Source organism: Diabrotica undecimpunctata, chromosome 6 (genome assembly GCF_040954645.1).
Source record: "Diabrotica undecimpunctata isolate CICGRU chromosome 6, icDiaUnde3, whole genome shotgun sequence".
NCBI lineage: Eukaryota > Metazoa > Arthropoda > Insecta > Coleoptera > Chrysomelidae > Diabrotica > Diabrotica undecimpunctata.
The window spans coordinates 147321595-147345473 of NC_092808.1; the positions used below are offsets into that span (position 1 = coordinate 147321595).

General features: G+C 35.3%; 1 protein-coding gene across 1 annotated transcript in view; it reads left to right on the top strand.

Moving 5' to 3' along the window:
- The window catches only part of Np (serine protease notopleural), a 133751-nt gene that overhangs the window by 97722 nt on the left and 12150 nt on the right, over positions 1-23879 (top strand). Inside the window, exons 5-6 of the mRNA XM_072535708.1 lie at positions 10044-10409; positions 12481-12658. Coding sequence (XP_072391809.1) covers positions 10044-10409; positions 12481-12658 — 544 coding nt within the window. The remainder of the gene's footprint in view (positions 1-10043; positions 10410-12480; positions 12659-23879) is intronic.

Below are 23879 nucleotides of genomic sequence, written 5' to 3' on the forward strand. Positions count from 1 at the left end.
AGCCTCGACCTTCCCAGGTCTATTACGCCAGTCAGTTCTATCCATTGCCAATTGTTGCTAGTTTGCTGCGCCTATTTTTCTACCATCCTCATCTACACCATCCCTCCATCTGAGTTTTGACCTACCCCTACTTCTACTTTCCACAGGTTGGGACATAAGGATTCTTTTAGGAGGGTTGTTCTGTTGTGATCTTGCCAGATGTCCTGCCCATCTTAGTCTTCCTATTTTTATAAGCGATACTACGTCTTTACCACCAAATATATGTTTATATCTGTGATATATCTCGTAGTTGTACCTCCTTCTCCAAACACCATTTTCACAGACAAACACATATATCGACATTGGTTGTATAAGGGTTTTGTATATGGTTATTTTTGTTTTTTTGGCTTAAGTCGCTGCTTCTCATATGTCTACTAATTTCAAAATAGGATCAGGAAGCCTAAGTATGTGAATTTGTCCACCACTTCAAAGGTAGAGTTATCAACCGTGAATTGGTGGCCGATGTTTCTGGCTCTATTGTTGGGTGTTGATGCCGTATCTTAGTTTTCTCCTCCTTTACTTGAAGGCCTATATTTTTTTAGGCGTTTGACAAGGTGGTATACAATTTTTCTAGCTTGCGTGTTGTGCGGGGCACTAGGTCAACATCATCTGTGTATGCCAAAATTTGGGATGATTTATTAAAAATGTTTCCGCTGTTGTCTATTTGGGCATCCCTGACTGCCTTTTCCAGAGCTATGTTGAAAAGGAGATAAGCCAGTGCATCTCCTTGTCGCAGCCCAACATGCGTTTCAAATGCCTGTGATTCTTCGCCCCGTATTTTGACTTTGCAAACAACTTTACGTATTGTAGACTTAACCAATCTTATCAGTTTATCGGGAATGTGGAATTCATCCATTTCTTTATACAATTTATTTCTTAGGACACTATCATAGGCCGATTTAAAATCTACGAAAAGATGGTATGTGTCGATATTGAATTCATTGGTTTTTTCCAGTATTTGCCTTAGCACAAAGATCTGGTCTTGATCGACCAGGCCTAAAACCACTTTGATATTCGTCAAGAAGCTCCTCTGAATATGCACTCAGGCGACCATATAAAATTGAAATTATTTTGTATGCTGTATTAAGAAGGGTTATTCTTCTATAGTTTCTACATTCCAATTGATCACCCTTTTTGTATAGCGAGCAAATGATAAATGATCCCAATATACCACTCTTCCGGGATTTGTTCCTCATTTCAGGCTCTCAGTATGATTTTATATATATGATTGGTCAGAGTAGCAGTCAGAGTTAATAATATTATATATCTTTTGTTTATACATAGGTACATAATTGTATCAAATAATTAATTAGTATAGACTTACTAATCGAAAAAAAGCAGCTTAAATCAATACAAACTATAAACAATCAAAAACCAACCCAACACGTGGTAGACGGACTGCTATCGAATGTCCTCGTTAAATCACTAACCGAACCAAACTAGCCGTACAAATTAATAGACGATTATAATATTAGGTGCATACACAAACGCCTTTCGGGCGGTCGCGACGTTTTTGCGGAAGTCGGGTAAACGCCTTAGAGATGGTGGCGGACTTGAATGTGTTAAAAGACTGTTGTGCCCATCCACCTTTTTTTGTTGGTTTTTTTCGCAATGGAACATGCATGTTAACGAGCGGTCCAGTCGTCGTCGTTATGCTCTGGCGTGGTGATATTTCAGGTGATGTTGAGTTTCCGTTTGGCCTCTAGGGACTAAAAGTGGATAGCGCAGACCTGAGTTCGGTTTTAACAATTTTTTTACCATAATTGGACATTAACTTCAATGCAAATTCCAATTTTTGTTCCATTTCGTTAAAGGTTTTATCTTGAGCTGTGACGGCTAAGTCTTGAACGTCTATGAACTTTTAGTAAAAGTTGTGTTAGATGATCATTAATGTATAGTGCTAGTAGTACGCTACCAAGCTGAACCAAGCAGTTTAAAGACTAACATAGAAACGTAGAGTCGTTTATTATTTTGCAGTAGTGATTCCACTATTTCGGCGATTGAAATTTACATTCTATATAATTACATTAATAGTGGAATTATTTTAAACTTCATAAAAGTCATAATTCATAAGTAATTTTAAATAATATCCCAATACACCGTTTTAAATTAACGACTAAAACGTTATAACGGTCCCGTTCCTAAAGAATGGATACCTAGTGTCGTAGATTAATTCAGAAATTGGCACAAATTAGTTATAATTCGCTCATTATCCACATCCGACAGGCAGTTTTAATAGCTAAGGAAATTAGCAGGATTGGTGATATAAATTACCCGATAAGCATCGGAAGACACTCTAATTAACTAAAAGCAAGTACATGATTTTATGAAGTAAATCGCTGTCTTTGTATAACCTTAACATAAACACAGGTACAGTTAACTTCATTAAAAAATTAATAGGGAATCTGACGTAGTGGGCATCTCCAAGTTTATAATAGTAAACAATTAATACAATGAGTGTTGTATTGTTGTACAAAAGTTGACAGCACGAGCTGATGGTGAGTATGGCAATTTAGTGATTAAAAGAATCACTTTATGTAGGTATACGTTGCGTACATTATATTTCCTAAAGTTTCGGGGAAAAAATCAAAATATTATTTATATTATTTTTATAAAAGTCATTAAAAGTGATGAAACGTCAGATATATGGGATATCAGCGATAGACAATGACCAATGGCTGAAAAAAATCGGATTCAAAACTGCGAAATCTTTAACTATGCTGGAAATAATAGTAGAGCTGATCGGCGTGGAGTTGAAATTATAGTATCCAAGAAATTAAAAGATTCCATGCTTCCATGCTTAACTACACTCCCCTTTCAGATCGAGTAATGTTATTGCAAGTAAAACTTTTTTATGACGTTTATGATATTAAAATTTAATATCATAAACCTTATACAGGTCTATGCCTCAACAGCAGACAAAGACGAAAATGAAATCAATGAGTTTTATAATACCTTAAAAGAGTCGATGAAAGCAACAAAGACTCAACATATAACGGTCATAATGGGGAACTTTAATACTAAGATAATGCAAGGTAGCATTGAAGAATATTGGAAACAATGACAATAGAGGAACAACTGGCTTATGACTATCAGCATAGGGAAATCAATGTGTTAGAGAGAAAGAGAGAGAGAGAAGTACATTTTGGTGAATGCGCGATATGTGTAAGAGATAAGAGTGTGAACAACGATATAAGGTATGAGATATCGTTAAAAAGAAGAGAGGCAAGGGATACGACGGCAAAAAAAGTAATCATGACGCCATTACCACTCGAACAGTCTGCTATATCTCGGCTGTTATTGGTCCAATTGCGACGTGCAAGAAGTCATATGACAGAGTGTGATGAATAAAATACAATGATATTAAAAAACAATCATGGCGGTGACACGTTAAAGGAGCATGTCTCAACGGCTCAATTTTATCGTCTTTTTCTTCTTCTTCAAGTGCCATCTTCGTTCCGAAGGTTGGCGATCATCAGGGCTATACGTATTTTCGAAACTGCTGACCGAAACAATTCGTTGCTGCTACAGCTATACCATTCCCGTAGATTCTTTAGCCAGGAGTTTCGTCTTCTTCCTATGGACCTTTTTCCTGCTATTTTCCCTTGCATAATTATTCGAAGCAGTTCATATCTTTCGCCTCTTGTAATGTGTCCCAAGTATTGCAGTTTTCGTTTTTTATCGTAAATATGACTTCCTTTTCTTTATTCATTCTTCTCAAGACCTCGACATTTGTGACTCTCTCGGTCCATGATATTCTCAGGATTCTGCGATACATCCACAGTTCAAATGCCTCTAATTTTTTGGTATTAATCTTTTTCAATGTCCATGACTCCATTCTGTAGAACAACACAGAAAGTACGTAACATCTCAACAGGCGAAGTTTCATTTCAAGGCTCAAATCTCTTCCGCAGAACACTCTCTTCATTTTAGTGGATATGGATCTGGCTTTTTCTATTCTTATTTTGATTTCTGCTGAGCTGTCGTTGTCTTCATTTATAAAAGTGCCTAAATATTTGTATTTGCTAACTCGATCGATAATTTCATTGTGTAAATATAAATTTTGGACATTTTGTGTTGATTTCGATATAACCATAAATTTAGTTTTCTTTATGTTCAAAGATAGTCCATATTCTTCGCTGGAGTCTGCTATCTTATTCACCAATGTCCGTAGCTCTTCAAGTGTTTCTGCGATCAGAACGGTGTCGTCGGCAAATCTCAGATTGTTTAATCTAACACCATTTATTTTAATACCTACAGATTGCTCAGAGAGTGTTCTATTCATTACGTCTTCGGAATAGAGATTAAATAGGGTTGGTGACAGTATACACCCTTGTCTCACACCTCGCTTTATTTCGATTTCTTCAGTGGTATTATTCTCTACTCTCACTACTGCTTTCTGATTGTAGTACATATTTGCTATTAGTCGGATGTCTCGTTTATCTAAATTCTTTTCTGTCAGGAGTCTGATTAGGTGATCATGCCGCACTTTATCAAAGGCCTTGTTGTAATCTATGAAACACATGAATACATCTTGATTTATGTCAAGACATCTTTGAGACATAACGTTCAGTGAAAACAACGCCTCTCTTGTTCCAAGTCCATTTCGGAATCCAAACTGGGTATTATTGATGTCCATTTCCAGTTTTCTGTGTACTCTAGAGTGTATAATTTTCAGAAATATTTTCAGTACATGGCTCATCAGACTGATTGTACGGTAATCACTGCATTGTTTGGCATTTATCTTTTTTGGGTATAGTAACAAAGGTGGATAAAAGCCATTCTTGTGGTATTTTTCCTGATGTATAAATAATAATTTTATCGTCTGCAAGCTGTTAATTCTTTAAAATTTCTTCATTAGCAGATGTATCATCTGTAAAATCCGAGAACTACAGCACCGGGCACCGAGAGCACAACGCAACTTTAGTGAACTCCTCTTGTATGCGAATTGTGCCAATCTAATAAACTAAATAATTAATGATTCCAACGATCAAATTGATGTCGTCTTTAATAATGAATTTTACCAATTCATTGGGCACATCGCCTGGTCTAGATGCATTATATTTTTGTGTTTTACTCAAGCTTGATACTTGTTTTTCCACGCTGTTCGTTATTTTTCTTGAAAAAAGAAAAATATAAAAGAATGACAAATTACCTAAGGAGCACACAAAACTAGCCCGTGAAAAGCAAAATATTCCATATACAAAAACCTCGCAGAGGCTTTTAAGATATGAAAATTTAAAGAAATAAATTACAACGTTCTTAGAGAAGAAATGCCACTTTATCGCATAATTTTTATTTGTGACATATAAGAACCATTACGATCCTCATTAAATTTTTTAATTTGTCCGAAGTAACTTCTTAGAATAATAAGACTTAATTCCAATTCCCTACCTGTCCCTGGCGAATAAAACAAAATGAAATAAAACTTCCATTAACGTTCAAGAACTTCAGAACTCTACAATCCGATTATAAATCTTATTCATTGATATTCGGCGGAGTTGGGAGTTCGCTGAAAATTCTAGATTCGCCGGTGACTCGATGTGCGCTTTTCCTTTGTTACCGACTTTCATTAATGAGATTTAAGCGAAAAGTTTTTCAGACTTTGGGCAGTATATTAGGACTTGGTTAATTAGCCACGTTGGTTTTTGTTTTAGATTTTTCGAAACTTCAGTTATTACTTTTACTTGTTTGTTTCTCTTGAACGTTGAATTGTACTTGTTAATTGACTTGTGTAGCTTAGGTATAAATAGTTGAGTTTCCTGAACAAGTTCAATCCTTAAACATTCAATCACACTTTTTAATTTGAAATAAAATAATATTATATAATATATTTATTCTCTTTACCTTTGTACCAAAACAACAAAATGGAAGTCAAAATAGATTGACAACTTACAGAACCTATAGAAATAGGCAGCGCAATAAGACAAGGGTATTCATTGAGCCCCATGCTCTTCAATTTGATCATGGATGAAATAATCAAAACCGTTAACAAAAAAAGAGGATAAACAATGGGAAACAAAGAAATCAAAATACTCTGTTACGCAGACGACGCAATATTGATGAATTTAATATGACAATCTTATCTCAGAAAATAAAACAATAGTAGTTAGCAAAGAACCAACCAGATGTAAAATAATAATTGATGGCATCAGTATTGAACACTGACTTGGTAGACTGTTTTGTTGTAATTTGTCAATAGGGTATCACTGGAATCGGAATCTGATTACTCACTTTCTGTCTGCATTTTTTCCATCTCAGACTTTGGTGGCAACCTAGCAGCAGCTTCAGAATCATCAGAATCTGACGATCTTTAAACATAAGCTGGATCGTTTATGGTTCTGTGGAAGTAAATTCCACATCTGACGAGTCGCAACCGTTTTCTAAAAACATTTACTTACTTACATCCTGATCTAACTTACACTTATTGTTAAAAACTTACCGTAACTTTCTGCACATTGTTTTGCATAAACTGCAGTCATAATTCTCTTTGTGCGATCATTTATATTATCCCTGATGTATAATTTTGAAGAAAAATCACCAATATAGGTATTTAATACAGCTATAAAACAAAAGAATAACTCAACAAACTACTAAATCACGTGTATGTCTTTGAGGTTAGGTTTGAATGACAGCGGCGCCGTAAATATCAGTGTCTGCAGAATTAATAAAAGGTAAATGTTGCCACATTTATGCACCGACATCGGATAACTCAAAGCAAGAGATTGAACATTTCTATGAAGAATTAAGAAATGCATCGAAAAATATGAAAAAAGAAGAAGTCAGTATAATCATGGGAGACTTTAATGCCAAAATTGAAAAGAGTACAGTAAAAGGCATAATAATAATAGAGTATGGATTGGGTATACGGAATGAAAGAGGAGAACGACTGATACAATTTGGTCAAGAAACAGATTATGTAATCATGAACAGCTAATTCAAACTACCAGCTAGAAGTCTATATACCTGGAGGTCTCTCGCCGATAGACCGCAACAAATAATTAGAAATCAAATAAATTATTTTCTAATAAATAAAAGGTTTCGTAATGCGGTTACTTCAATAAAAACCTATCCTGGAGCAGATATTAACTCCGACCATAACTTATTGCTTGCTGAACTGAGAGTAAGGATGAAAAAACTCGAAAGTCGGGCGTTGTAAGAACGGTGAACATACAAAAACTGAAACAAAGCAACGTAAAACAACAAATGCAAGAAGAAATAAACACAAAATTTAACGACATTGCAACACATAATAGGAAAGATATAGATACAATGTAGAATGAGATCAAAGATGTATTAGTAACAACAACAATAAACAACATCAAACAGGAAAGACAAATAAAACAACCATGGATGACACATCAGATTTTAGAGCTTATGGAGCAAAGAAGAGAGTTTAAGAATAAAGACGCAGAAAAGTAAAAGGAATACCACAAAAAGGTATTTAAAGAAATAAAATTAACAAAAGAATCCTGACTGTTAGAGAAATGCTTAGAAATAGAGATCCTACAGAAAAAAACATGATATATTCAATATGCACAGGAAGATCAAAGAAATGGCAGGAATATATAGAACAACAATGCCTGCTGCACTGTTTGATAAAGATGAAAACATACTATTCAATACGCAAGAAAAACTGGACAGATGGCAGGAATATATAGCAGAACTGTTCAGTGACAACCAACACATTGAAGTATATGACAACGTCGAGAATGGACCAACAATAACAAAATCAGAAGTAAGATCTGCTATAAGTCGTCTAAAAAACAACAAAGCACCAGGACCTGATAAAATATATGCTGAGGTATTGAAATTGATAGAAGATAATCAACTTGACATTATGACAGAATTATTTAACCGTATATATGAAACAGGAACTTTACCAAAAGATTGGTACATGGCCATATTTATACCAATACCAAAAAAAGCAAATACTAAGAAATGTGAAGAATACCGAATCATTAGCCTCATGAATCACTCACTCAAAATATTCTTAAACATCATCCATGCACGCATATACAAGAAATTGGAGAAGGGTATTGCTAATGTACAATTTGGATTTCGCAGCGGTCTTGGCACAAGAGAAGCACTTTTTAGCATACAAGTATTGATACAACGAGCAAGAGATGTTAATACAGATGTCTTTGCCTGTTTCATTGACTTCGAAAAGGCATTTGACAAAGTACAGCATGAGAGGCTTATTGAAACTTTGCGAATCGCAAACATCGATGACAAGGATATATGAATAATAGCCAATCTCTATAGGAAACAAGTAGCCAAGATTCGAGTAGACAATCAATTATTTGATGAAGTCCCAATACAAAGAGGAGTTCGACAAGGTTGTATACTCTCGCCTTCGCTGTTTAACGCGTACTCTGAACATCTATTTCGAGAAGCTTTGGGAGAAACGACTGATGGCGTGATTGTTAGCGGTTAAGTAATAAATAATCTAAGATATGCAGACGACACTGTCCTTGTTGCGGATGGTGCTGAAGGATTACAAAGACTGATAGATCAAGTAGTTAACATCGGTAGAAAATATAGAATGAAACTTAATAATAAGAAGACGAAAATTATGATCATAAGCAAAAACCAAGATACAGATGCAAAGTTTATGACAGACAATGAGATATTGGATAGAACAGAAAAAATATCATACCTAGGATGCAACATCACAGACAGCTAGGATCACTCATACAAGATTAAATGTAGGATCGAAAAAGCAAGGAGTGCCTTCCAACAGATGAAGAAAGTTCTCTGCAATTTAACCTGGAACTTACATCTCCGACTTAAAATCCTTAATTGTTATGTGTTTTCTGTTCTTATGTATGGAGCAGAGTCATGGACACTTACTGATGCGTCTTGCTGACGGTTGTAATCTTTCGAGATGTGGTGCTATCGTCGCATGCTCAGAATATCATATGTACATCATATAACTAACGACGCAATAATGCAACGTTTACAAAAAGAACCTGAAGTCTTGAAATCCATTAAAGAAAGAAAGTTAGCATACTTCGGACATATAGTGATAAATAAAAATAAATACAGAATAATACTATTGATATTAGAAGGGAAAATAGAAGGAAATAGAGGACCAGGACGCCGCCGAATATCCTGGCTTAAGAATTTGAGACAGTGGACAGATATGACCACCACAGACCTATTTCGAACAGCTGCTAATTATGATGGGCCATTGTGGTAGCCAACATCCATAGAGGATAGGCACTGGCAGAAGAAGAAAGGATAAATCAAACCCACACTGCTAAGTATGTGATGTGCTTAGTGTTCACTACCTTTTACTGCAATGTCCTCTCTACAGCTAAGAAAGATTCAATATAAATTGCCAGATATCTTAGAACCAATATTAGGTGATCGAACTGATGTATGAAAATGTATTCTGTGAGTGTATTCTATGAAATAAACCTAATTAAACATCATTTTTGGTATTTTCGAAATTAACAAATTCGAAACACTTCACACTTTGGTTAAAAAAGATGTGTTTTGTTAAGATCTTTGAGTGAATCATTCAACTAGTTTTCTTTTTTATATTGTTCTCTTGGGGTTAAATTAAATTATTATGTAGCTTCTTAGCTTATATTTTAAAAACGAAGATTAATGAACGAACTTTTAGATAATTAAAATATCAACTTCACCCTGCAATACAGGGGTTTGTTTCAACATGGAATACTAATTCGCCAAGCATTTATCTTTGAACAGGTCTTCAAGAAATACGCGATCTAAATGTTTTCCGAGAAAGATTTGTATTTACATATGTTCCATGAAAAATCCATAGCCTTTTTGTAAATTCTAAAGATGTCTTCTTAACGAAAATTTATGATTATTATTATTTTGTATTTACTCCAAATTTAAAAACGCAAGCAAAGTTTAAATTATTATTAAAAAGGAAAATACTTTAAAATGTCAAATTTGTCAATAAAAAAAGTTCTTGCGAACAAAATTATACAACCTCAGTACAACATCCTAACAATATTATTTTGATTTAGATTGGGTGCCAATCACTACACCGGATGGTTGGGTATTACTGCCGAGCGTGTCGTCCAACGCAACAATGCCGCCTTCTATGGACTCATCAACAACAGCTTTACCTTCAAGTTCTCTTTCCCCTATATCTACAAGCAGCTCTTCATTTGGGCCTATTACCTTACCTACACCATTCGACAAACCAACAGTTCAAAACGTAACAACAGAAGCACCCACAGCAACAGCTAGCTCTTCTAGTATTTCTTCGAGTACTATCGAGGTTGTAACTGTTGATAATGAAACGGAAGAAGCTGAGAACTCTACTATTAATACAACACCACCGTTAGAAAATTTTGCACAGCCTGTCAATATGAGCGATTTTACTGATGGTAAGACTATTTGTATATTATAATTAATTATCTCGGTAATGTATTTTTAATACTTGCTCTGGTAAGTACAGTTCATAAACCCACATCAATAATATAAATAAAAAATTTATTATAAAAAAACGATGTCAATAATAGTTCCCTTGGGGTTTCCTAAAGGTCTTCGTGTACTTGGTTTCTTAGACTTAGTGCATGTTTCCCACCTTGCTGCTAGTATGCTGTCATCACATGATCAGTACAAAATTGCCCGCATGCTAAGACTCTGAATTCTATAGCGTACGTTACATTCATTCTATAGGTCTTATACATATTCGACACAGTCTTGTTCTGTGTACTCGATTCTGATCTTATTTGATCAGATTAAGTAGATAATGGCACTCACATGCAATTAAAATCGTGACTCTCTTATTTTGTTGTTACTCTCCTTCGTATTTAGAATAAAAGACAATAAATTCAATTATTTCAATTTTTATCAAAAAATTTCACTTCTATTTCTTCTTCAGTCTTAAGTTATCTAACTTTGGACATAGGCCTCCCCCAAATTAATCCAGTGTCTTCTAGTTTGCGCCACTTGCTTCCAGTTGTGTTCTCCGATCTTCTTAATGTTATCAGCCCATCTCATTTGTCTTCCTCTGCTTATCTTTCCTAACCATGGTCTTCATTGTTAAATTTCGTGGTTCCATCTTTTATCCTATATTTTATCCTGCATTTTGTCCTGCGAAGCTCCATTTTAATTTGGCAGCATGATCTCCTGCGTCTTTTACTTTGGCTTTGCTTCTAATCCATTTATATATAATCATATGTTCATAATCAACGAAGCCAATGTATAAGTTCAAAAGATATTCATTGGCTTTCTCTATTAGCGTCCTGACTGTAAAAAGATGATCGGCTGTACTGCAACCCTTTCGGAATCCTGTCTGCTGTACCGGTTGATAGCTATCGAGCTTCGACATTAACCTGTTAGTTATTACTCTCATAAACAGTTCGTACAGTTGGGACAGCAGAGAGATTGGCCTATAGTTCTTCAAATATCACCTCTCTTTTCACACTTAACTAAAATTTTAATTACATTTATAGAGGGAAATGATAAAAAAGGCGAAAAATCAAACAATTAAATTTCCCTTCTAATATTCCTGCACTTACTACTGTTTCTGAAGCACACTGTTTCTGTATCTTTTTTACCAATCGACGGAAATTAAGATAATGATCTAGAAGGCAAGATCAGCTTTCGTCTAAATAAAAAAAATGTTTAACAGCCACGATATAAAATTGGAAATAAAAGTTCGTTTACTAAAATGCTACGTATTCTCCGTTCTTTTATACGGCGTGGAGTCATAGACCTTAACTGAAGCATCACTGAAGAGACTCAAAGCGTTTGAGATGTGGTGCTATAAACGCATGTTGAGGATTTCCTGGATAGACAGAGTTACCAACGAAGAAGTACTACATAGAATGGGTAAAAACGTCGCAAACTAGAATACCTGGGCCATATAATGCGCAATGAACAACGATATGACCTACTTCGGACCATACTTCAAGGTAAAGTGCATGGGAAAAGAGGTCCAGGATGAAGAAGAATATCCTGGCTGCATAACCTGCGAAAATGATTTAACTTAACCACTACCGGACTTTTCAGGATAGCAGTCAAGAAAGTCAGAATAGCCATGTTAGTGTCCAACATCCGTAACGGATAGGCAGCATAAGAAGAAGACCTTTCTTAATATCAACATTTTATTAAATGAAGTTGGCTTAAATCGTAATATTTTAAAGTGTAAAATCTACTGTTTCTTTTTGTACAATTACTTAAGGACCACCCTGCATATAAGAGAAAAACATTTTTCCTAACCTAACTCGTATTTATAATAATATAGCCTCACTGCATTGTAAATATTCTTTAGATTTATCATTTTCACGTTAAAATATCAAAACATGTTTTGTTTTACAAAACACAGATAAAACTGTTGTTTTCCTTTTCTTATTGGTGTATACCACCAACCACATACTCAAACATATCTCAACGTTCCTGTTTGGTATGCATTAAAATGCTAATTTAATTTTTTTCTGTTGAGAACAGTATGCGGCAGACGTATGTACCCCGAGGCGAGGATAGTGGGTGGAGAGAAGTCATCCTTCGGGAAATGGCCGTGGCAGATCTCGTTGCGTCAATGGAGGACGTCCACATACTTGCACAAGTGTGGTGCTGCTCTGTTGAATGAAAACTGGGCCATTACTGCTGCGCACTGCGTTGATAAGTAGGTATTATTATTATTTTGGTTTGGAGGTTTGTATTTCGTAACATATTTGTTTTTGTCAAAAGCCCTAGGCTTTGCAGGGTATTATTACAAATCTGAAATTATACATATATGTATATGAATGTAGTAATACCCATTTTAATTATGAAAGGATAGTTTGGTGTTATTTTGAAGAATGATAATTTAACTATGAATAATACATTTTCTGAATCTATTTTATTATTAATTAGATCATTAATAAATTATTTTTTTAATTATTTCGCTCAACAGAAATTATGTCTCCAAAGGATTAAAGATAAATTTAATATCTTGCAATATCAAATACCTAAATTGGTGCTAATTATCATAAGTCTAATTGGGAGTCGGAAATGGGGTAAAAATTCTCAAAAAAAAACTTTTTTCTTTACTAATCTGTAGAGATAAACGTCATAATATTATTGATAAAGAAATAAAGACAATGAAAACTAAAAACTATCAAAATATTTTTTTTTTATAAAAAGAGAAATGCAGTTACGCACACCTGCTAAACCAGCGTTTCTCAACCTTTTACCATTCGCGACTCAATTTTCCATAATTATTTTCGCCGCGCCCCCTCTCGTACAATAACAGTATATCTATGCAATAATAATGTACCTTGAGTATTTTGACAAAAAACTTACACTTACTTGATTCTCTCTTCTGCTGACAACCATAATGTAACTTCACACACATACATACACATGAGTTCATCCCAACCCCTAGGAACATGAGTGTACCACTGCTAGTCAGTGGGACCCCCATGTCCGAAGATCAAGCCGGTCTCGTTTCAAAAGAGCAAATCATTTTTTCTTGGTACCTATCTGACCCCCAGGTTTTTCCTCCACCCCTCCTCTACGTCTGACATACGCAGAGGAGTCTATGAACTATTACGTCGGGCGATTTTGGAAAACAAAACACCCTCCGTTTTTCTTGACTTGTGGTTACGCCACCTGACTGAAGGGGTAGCTTAATGTAGCCTTTCTCCCTGTTTACTTTATTGAGTTTATTTATGACTTGACTTTGGGCTCTCTGTCCCAGAAAAATGTGTGTCCGATCAGGAGGTCGGCAGCAAGCTGACGGCCCCCTGTTCGGAAGTTGTGTGCTTGGTCAAACAGTCGCCAATTTGGCAAAACCAGTTTTGGTCTCCTTGCCGGCTGATTGCTCGATGGTCTTTTTGCCTGAGTGGCACGCCTGAAGGGCCTTTGCCAGAAGGACTTTAGGTAGTGTGGATCAAAGTCCATTGATTTATTGACTTTATTTATTAACAGATTTATTGTTAGTAAGGTTTTTGGGATGAAATAATAATGGAAGGAAGGAGTAAGGGTGGAATGTGCATTTTCAGGTGTATAAAGCTCTCACACATTCCGTGTATATGTTTTTGGGGTTTTGATTTTTTGATAGTTTTAACTGGTTAGTGAACTTAAAAATAACTAAATTAATAAAAAAGTCTACAAGCGCTTGTGAAACAAAAGTCTCCAATGTATATATGGATATACTGTATGATCCACAAAGAAGCTCTGGCTTCCAAAGAAATGTCTCCTGGCCTGAATATTGTACTAACTACGATTGTAACAGTAGTTAATTATATACAAATGAGACCTTTGAAAATTAAAATCTTTTCTGCACTTTGTAAAGACATGGGTGCAGTACATTTAGCATTATTTTATTGTGAGGTAAGATGGTTATCTCGCGGGAAATTTTTGAAACGTTTATCTAGAAGAAGAAAATAAACTGGAAGCCGAGATGTTTCGCGATGGTTTATTTTTGTTGAAATTGAGCTACTTGGTTGATATATTCGAGAAACTAAATATTTTAAAGCTTCAGCTTCAAGGAGCCAACACAAATATATTGGATACGAGTGATAAAGTTAATGTTTTTTGTAGAAAATTGAAATTGTCGAGGAAAAATTTAAAGCAAAAAAACTAGAAATGTTTGCAAATGTGGATGAATATCTTAAAACTTACAAGGTTTAAGAACAACACGTAAAAGTTGTTTTTGAAACCATTGAAAATCATTTAGCGAGGCTGACAAATATTTGATTGAGCATGACCGACTAATACGTAGTTACGAGTGGGTTAGGAATCCATTCCTAATCCATCCAGATACAAATCACCCGAAATACATAATCTCCCAACTGAACTATATAAAGAAGGTGGCCATGATACCATAATGGCATTACAGCAGATTATAAAAGAAATATTGACACAGAAATCCCTTCCGAATGATTCTAATATTGGAATACTTTGCACCATATACAAAAAAGGGAATATCTTTGAATGCGCTAACCACAGAGGAATTACGCTTCTAAATGCAGCGTATAAAATAGTTTCCACGGTACTATGTCACCGTATGACACCATATGCCGAACGGATAGTAGGAAAATACCAGGCTGGTTTCAGGGGTGAAAAATGGACAATTCGTCAGATTGCAATCCTGAAACAAATTTTGGAAAAAACATTGGAATGTGACATTGATACTAATCACATATTTATAGACTACAAAGCAGCCTACGTCTCTGTGAATTAAAGAGAAATGTTCAAAGCAATGAAATGGCTAGGAATACCAAATCAGTTGGTAAATTCAGTCTAAAGCTTTTAAAACAAATGGCTGCGCCAGGGTGACCCTCTCTCCTGTATACTGGACAATCTGGCTCTGGAAAAAGCAATACGTATGTCACAAATCACAACCAATGGTTCAATATATAATAAATCAGTGCAAATCCTGGCCTACGCTGATGATATCAATATTGTTGGGAGAATGGAAAACGCTGTATGAGAGCCGTATGTAGAATTAAAATCATCAGCTACAAAAATGGGTTTAATAATAAACACCAACGACGTCATCGAAGCAGTAAACGAATTTATATACCTGGCAGCGCACCTTCACACTGAAAATAATACTACCGCCGAATTTGCACGGTCAACAGATGCTATTTTGGGCTCAATCTCCTTCTTAAATCCACAATTATATCAAGAAATTTTTGAAGAGGCTCTAAAAGATATTGATAAAGGTATCTCAATAAATGAAGTCAAGCTAAATAACCTGCGGTATGCAGATGATACAATAGTGTTTTCCAATACCATAGAAGGGCTACAAAACTTAATGAACAAAATATCGGAAACAAGTAGAAAATATGGACTGGATATAAACACAAGCAAAACCAAGCTAATGATCATCAGCAAGGAAAACATAACTGGAGCAAATCTGTATGTGAACCAAATGAGAATTGAACGTGTCTCACAATACAACTACTTGGGAACTATAGTCAATGAGTCGTGGGACAATACCCAAGAGATTAAATATCGCCTCGGAAAGGCAAAAAGTGCATTCTTGACTATGAGTTTTGTGTTCAAGAGGAATGACCTCACTCTAGAAACAAAAATAAGGCTCCTTAAATGTTATGTGTACTCAGTGCTTCTCTACGGAGTAGAAACGTGGACATTGAAGATGGAAACTGTATCAAAACTTCAGGCTTTTGACTTAGGTCATACAGAAGGATCATGAAGATACCATAGACAGACCATAGAAAGTCACCAATGAAGAAGTACTGCGGAGGATGAAGACAACTGCGGATTTGGTCAACATCGTGAAGAGCCGTAAGCTGCAGTACTTGGGACATATAACGAGAAATAAAATTGAAGGAAAAAGAGATCCAGGACGAAGAAGAATATCCTGGCTTGCTAACCTAAGAGCATGGTATAGAAAGACCTCAACACAGCTATTTCGTATAGCAACCAACGATGGATGTTGAAATGTTAGGATGTTTTAAAAGAAAAGTACTAAGGCAAACTTATGGAGCAGTGAATGATAATGAAGAAGACGATACAACTTCGAACTTGATAGAGTATACCAGGAATCTGATATCGTAAAACATATTAAGATAGGACGTCTGAGGTGGATCTTCTTCTTAAAGTGCCTATCCGTTCCGGATGTTGGCGGTCATCACGGCTATCTTTACTTTGTTTATTGCAGCGCGGAACAATTCAGTGGTAGTCGTGTTATACCACTTTCGTAAATTTTGAAGCCAGGAAATGCGTCTTCTTCGCGGTCCTCTCTTACCATTTACCTTCCCTTGGAGAATCAGCTGGAGAAGGCGTAACGTTCTTGATTTCTTATTACCTGATGTCCTAGATATTCCAACTTTTTAGTTTTGACGGCCATGAGAATTTCACATTCTTTCCCCATTCTACGCAGGACCTCTACATTAGTAATTCTGTCAACCCAGGATATACGCAAGATGCGCCTATAACACCACATTTCGGAAGCTTCGAGCCGATTCATAGATTCAACAGTCAGTGTCCACGCTTCCATTCCGTAGAGCAGAACTGTGAATATGTAGCAGTTCAATAGACGGCATTTTGTTTTTAATGATATGTCTCGACTGTTGAAAACAGTTCTCAATCTAACGAATGCTGCTTTTGCTTTTATTATTCGCTGTTTAATTTCTGTTGAGTGGTCCCATTGGCTATTTAAATTGGTGCCTAGATATGTATATTGCTCGACTCTTTCGATATTCTGTTGGTTGATTGTAAGTTGAGCGTTCAGTATTGGGTTTTTACTAATTGTCATAAATTTGGTTTTCTTTATGTTAAGAGCTAGTCCGTATCTGTTGCTGACTAAAGCTTCCTTAAATACCCATTTAGAATAAATATTGAACAACAATGGAGACAAAATACAGCCCTGTCGTACTCCACGTTCTATTGCAATTTTATCAGTTAACTGGTCTTCTATTTTGATTTTGGCGTTTGATTGTAGTAAATGTTTCTGATAATTCTAAGATCTTTGTTGTCAATTCCAATTTCTTGCATTAGAGTAATTAATTTGTCATGTTTTACTCTTGCAAATGCCTTCTGGTAATCTATAAAGCATACGTATATGTCACAATTCACATCCCTGCATCTCTGAAATAGCACCTGTACAGCAAAAAGGGCCTCCCGTGTTCCCAGAGCATCACGAAATCCGAATTGTTTTCTTGTTAGTGTTCTTGTTAGAAGGTGGGGGACGACAGGAGAGAAAAATGTAAACAATCTGATATTTTACCATTTAGGATTTAGCATTAAATTATGTCCACTAATTATCAATAAAAACACCGAATTCTTTCCTGATTTTGGTTTAATCTGAACAGCTAGTTTAAAATAAATTTATGGCTTATTCAGGACCCACTGTAAATATATACTATTCCAAGCATTTAGAGAATAAATGGGATAAATGGAGCAAATGCAACACAACGCCGCGTTGCACTTGGAAAGTTCCCCCAGACGGGATTCATCGATTGCACCACAACACCCCGTGACCCAATTTCGTGACCTATCTCCATAAACGGGCTGTCATAAACTTGAAACAGTAGCCGGGATAAAGCGCATGTAAAGTAAATCCTGCAGGATCGTGAGAATAAATAATGCCGGAAATTAAGAGCTATGAGGCGGAAAAAAAAAACGAAAAAAGGAAACGAAAATTTTGTTTAATGTAATTACAAAGGGCTTTTCCTTAAAGCTTTTTAGGTTTGCAAAGAGTTAAAAGGTATATAAAATGGAGCAGTATAAAATATTATAAATTGCAAAATTAGAGAGATAAGGTTCAAATATACAACCGCAATATAATTTTTTTTTTATTTCAACTTTAACATGCTCGGCTACTATGGCCACTTACACAGGTACTATAACACGAATTTTCATTACACAAACATTAGGTGTTACATTAAGAATATGTTGTCTAAATTAAAATCTAATTATATTTTTTAATATAAGTGTTCATCTCTAAGGAATTGTAGCACAGCTTTTATTTGGTCAGGGTTGTTTAGGATATCTCGTACTTCACTTTTGAGTTTGTATTGTAATCTTCTGGCCGAATGTTGATGGCATTCAGTGAGAATATGATTGATTGTCAAATATGATTGGCAGATTTGACAGGAGGGATGGATGATAGAGGACATTAGGTAGCCGTGTGTGAGTTTTGAATGTTCTATCCGAAGTCGTCTTATCACAATGAGATCTCCTCTTGAAAGGGCTGAATAGTCAAATGTAGGCTGACTGGTTATTGACGGTTGTATTTCGTGTAAGATCGAACGGTTAGAGTTCCAATACTGCTGCCAAAGGAGTCTAGTTCTTCTTTTAGTATATGATTTTAGGTCCTTACAAATTTGACTTTTATCGGTGATTTCAGGTGACGCTGTAGCAAGTTTAGCATCATAGTGATCTGCAGTTTCATCGCCTTCTATACCAATATGAGATGGCAGCCAGATTATGGTAACTGTTATGTTTTGGGACTAGATAATTTGGTAAGAGTCTAGGATCTTTTGGACGATTGGATGATCAGTAAATATATTTTTGATAGAATGGATTGATGCTTAAGAGTCTGTGCATATGGCAACCTGCTTATTAGGTGGAGATATATGGTTAAAAGCTTGCAATATACTAAATAATTCGCCAGTATGAACTCTGCTGACGGTTGGTATAAGTGATGACTTAATTAGTGAATGAGAGGTTGTAACAGAGCAGCCCACTCCTGTGTCATTTTTTGAGGCATCCGTGTAAAATATTAGATCGTATTTATTTGTATCTGTAATGTCTTTAAATGCATTTATAATGATCTCTTTCGGATGTTTATTTTTATCGAATTTGGTGAGTGAGGTGTTAAATTTGGGCGTGGATATGATCCAAGGAGGAGATGGAGGGGGATAAAGAGGAAGGGCATGTGTAAGAGACATATCATTAAGTGTCTGTGCTAAAATTAGTGGAATAGGTTTTATTGGTGGTAAGGAATTGGTATTGTGTAAATTATACGTGGACATTACAAATAATGGATGCACTGGATTAGAGGGGTTAGCTGATACCGATGCTGCATAAGAGAGTAGCAGTTGTTTTCGTCTTATACAAAGAGGAGGTTCGTTAGCTTCGCAATAAAGATTATCTACAGGACTAGATAGAAAAGCGCCAATACAAAGACGAAGGGCTGTGTTGTGAATTGAGTTTAGAAGGTTAATATATGTTTTGGAGGCGAATATATATGTGACAACCATAATCTAGCTTTGAGCGTATTAGTGATCTGTATATTTTAAGAAGTGAGTTTTCGTCAGATCCCCAATAATGATGTGATAGAGTTTTTATTATGTTTAGTCTTATGTACGTTTCTCCTTTTATTGTAAATATATGTTGCTTCCAAGTTAGTCGTGAGCCAAACGTTAATCCGAGAATTTTGCATTGTTTAACAACAGGAAGAGGGACATTGTTGATCAAAATAAGTGAAGATGGAGAAGGGGGACGTCTACTAAAGTTTATAATTTTAGATTTTACATAGGATAAAGATAACCCCATGTCACCAGTTTTTTTAAAAAGTGTGTCAACAGCAGTATGAATAAACTTCAAAATTTTTTTAAACTATTTTTTTTTTCGAAACTAATTTACAACTTTTAAATTATAGTGAGTGAAAATATATTTTTAAGTTGTAGATTAAATAAGGTCGGTCATAATAAAGAAATAAGATCCAAGGAATTCTCAATAAAATAGGTGTAACGAACAGCACCTTTAAAGATTTCCATCTTGGTCAACTAACAGATAAACCAAGACCTTTCATAGTCGCATTTAATGATTCAGCAATAGTGATTTCATGTTTAAAACATCGTAGATCTTTAATGGGTTCTAATTTGCGCATTGGAGCTGATCTTACATCTTCACAGCGTGAGAAAATGAAGGTCATTTATCAGGATTCAGAATTCAGAAAAACACAGGGTGAGAATGACTGGAAGGTCACGGTATGTTGCCGATATGTGCACTAAACTTCAGAATTTCAGACATGCTGTGAGTCTCTCTAGTTATGATGTTATTGTTATCATTGAAACATGGCTTACATGTAGAATCTTCGAATCTGAATTGGGATTAAGTGACTTTAATGTGTATAGACATGATAGGAACACTCAAACTAGTTCAAAGACTCGTGCTTATGGTGTTCTTATTGCTGTCCATAAGCGCCTTTATTCAATGTTGGTTAGGTCTATCGATTCCTCTGTGGAACATGTTTTTACACAGGTAATCGGTGGCACAAAAAAGTTCGTCATTGGTGCTGTGTATTTGTGTTATTTATTTGAACTTATCTCTAGACATAGCAGCTAGTATTATAGGACGGCAGTAAGCAATATCGTCACACCAAAGTATATCGATCGCCTCTTTCGTTCCATGAAAAACTCCAAGTATAAACAATACTCCAATATAAGCTTAAATCTCTACAGAATCAACGCAAACCTATACTCTAGTTTTATTTGGATTTTCATCATTCCATTTATCGTAATACACTTGAGCCTTCCGATTAGTTTCCATGACAATTATGTTTAGAATTTCGTCTAGAAAAAACAGCAGGAAAGCGTCACGAAAGTGGTATTTCTACTAATCGTCTTCCTATTGAAAAACCGTATATTGCTGTTTTTTCTACTCAATTTGTTGTCATTTTGGCATAGATGAATATTCCATTCTACTCTTCTATTTCTTACCTTCTATTTCTTCTATTTCTTACCTTCTGACCTTCTATTTCTTACCTTGAGCTTGATGTTCTCCACCCTAAATCTACGTCGTATATCTGTACTTTTAGCTCTGTCCTTTCATTTTCGTTTTTTTTATTAGGTCGTGTTTCTACCGCGTATTGGTGTGATGACTGCTTTGTAAATTCTGCTTTTTATGTCTTTTCCGACATTTTTATTTTTCTATATTGTCAGACAACTTGCGGCTCTGTTTGCTCTATTCACTTAATCTTTCACTTATATTTCGAGCTTTCAGTAGCTTTATTAAATCAGTGCAGCAATTATTTTTCCCTGAAACTTTGTTGTATTTATTTACTAACAGCATCCACAATAATTACTATTTAAATGGGAATAAGCCACAATTAAAGGTTAAAGTACCTTTATTGACATTTCAATTTCCACTTCGGAAATTAAAATGAAACGTCAATAAACGTACCTACTTTAACCTTTAATTGTAGCTTATTTTCATTTAAATAGTAATTACTTTAACATGCCACAAGGAAATAGCTTTAGAACAATCTTCTTCTTCTTCTTAACCTTATGTCGTCCATGTTTGGACATAGGCCTCTCCCAACTCCTTTCATCAGTCTTTATTCTGAGGAACACATTTCCGATTTGTTCCGGCTATTTTTTTAATGTCATCAACCCATCTCATCTGTGGTCTTCCTCTTGGTCGTTTACTTTCGTAAGGTCTCCAATGTTGTATTGTAGTATTCCAACGTTGGTCTTTTTGTCTAGCAGTGTGGCCCGCGAAGCTCCATTTAAGTTTGGCAATTTTTGTTGCTATTTCCTCTACTTTTGTTTTGGATCTTACCCAGTCGTTCCTCTTTTTATCTGACAGTCGTATACCTAGCATTGCTCTTTCCATTGTTCTTTCTGTTGTGGCTAGTTTATTCATGTTTGCCTTAGTTAGGGTCCAGGTTTGACATCCATATGTCATGATAGGAAGGATGCATTGGTTGAACACTTTGCTCCTCAAGTATTGGGGTATTTTGCGGTTCTTAAGTATCCAACTAAGTTTTCCAAATCCTTCCCATGCTAGTCTTGCTCTTCTAGTAATTTCCGTACTTTGGTTCTCTTTGTCAAGTCTAAGGATTTGGCCTAGGTAGATATATTCCTGGATTTGTTATATCTCACTGCCGTTTATAGTTATACGTCTGGAGTCATCTGTGTTTGTCATTATTTTTGTTTTTTGTCATATTCATTTTTAGGCCGACGTATTGGGGGCAGGCTGCGAGTTCCCTCATCATAATTTGCAGTTCCTCGAATGTGCTCGCTATAATCACTATGTCGTCAGCGAATCTGAGGTGGTTTAACTTGCCATTAACGTTAATGCCATAGGTTGACTAATTTTTAGTTTTGTAGAACAATAGCATCCACAATATATAATTTTGTTTAGATATAAAATAATCAATAATACACCTTAATTTTCTATTTTTTTATTTTCGTGTACAAACTAACATTTTTCTTTAATTTTCCTGTGCTAAAAACTCAAATGGATACATTCACTGTAAGCCTCAAATAAAAGCAAATCTCTTACCTACATTTTATTAATAAAACTTTTCAATTATTAAAGAATCTCTCAATTACATCAGGCACTCAGTCGCCGAACTCTTGCAGATATCCTGAGAACGTTACATTAATTTTGCACATCAAGGGGTTTTCAAATTACATCAGCGTCATCCTCAGTTACATTGTCTCGACGGTTGAACTAACAAGTGGTTTTCTCAAAGAAGATTGGATTTGCATAGATGAAAGGAATAGTGCACCGGTTCTTGTTTTATACAGACAATTTCATATTACGTATTCTGTTATTAAGAACTATAACTAAGATTACCAAGACCTTGTTAAATGGAGGGTTGGATAAGAATAAATTATAAAAGATCCGATTAAATATAAATACTGAGAATACTATGAACGAGCAAAGACTTAATCTAGAACAAAAGAGTGAAAAATTAGATATGAATTACAGTCGAAACTAAAAATTGGTTAATTTCCATTTGAAAATGAATATCAAGAAGACATACAGATTCTCGTTCTAAACTTCGAACAATAAACATATCAGCAATTAGCGATAATTGATATTTAACATTAGCTTGTTAGTTTGGACAAAATAAGAAATTTTTTTTGTTTCAAATGTAGAATTTTGTTTATATTTAAAATTTAAACAAAGGTGCAGTGTAAAAGTGTTACTTCTTCTGGACTAAAAATTGTAAGTTTGACTTTCCTATTTCATCTATAACAAATCAAGGGTAAACAACTATTTCGCCGATTTGGCGTGAGGTTTATTACTTGTTCCTTCCAGTAATGATCCATTATAAGCACCAGGGCCGTATTCAGGTTACTTAGACCAAGCATGGAAATGGACTCAGCAGCGGGAACTTCCACCATGGAAAGTTCTGGCAATCTACTTGTAAATCTACCATCAAAATTATATTTTACAGCTCTTAATCAACCTACAAATAAATTTCCAAACGAAAAACAAGCAATTCTACTTCACTCACTCCCAAACTCTAATATTGAAGTTTACCTTAATGCAGTAACTTGTAAAGTGGATCCCAAAAAAATGTATTCTATTTCTAAAATTATAAACGATCGTATTTGTATCTTCTTTATTACTGAACAGACAGTCGACGAGTTTCTAGCAAACGACAATGGAATTGTAGTAATTAATCAAGAACGTATTCAAGCCCG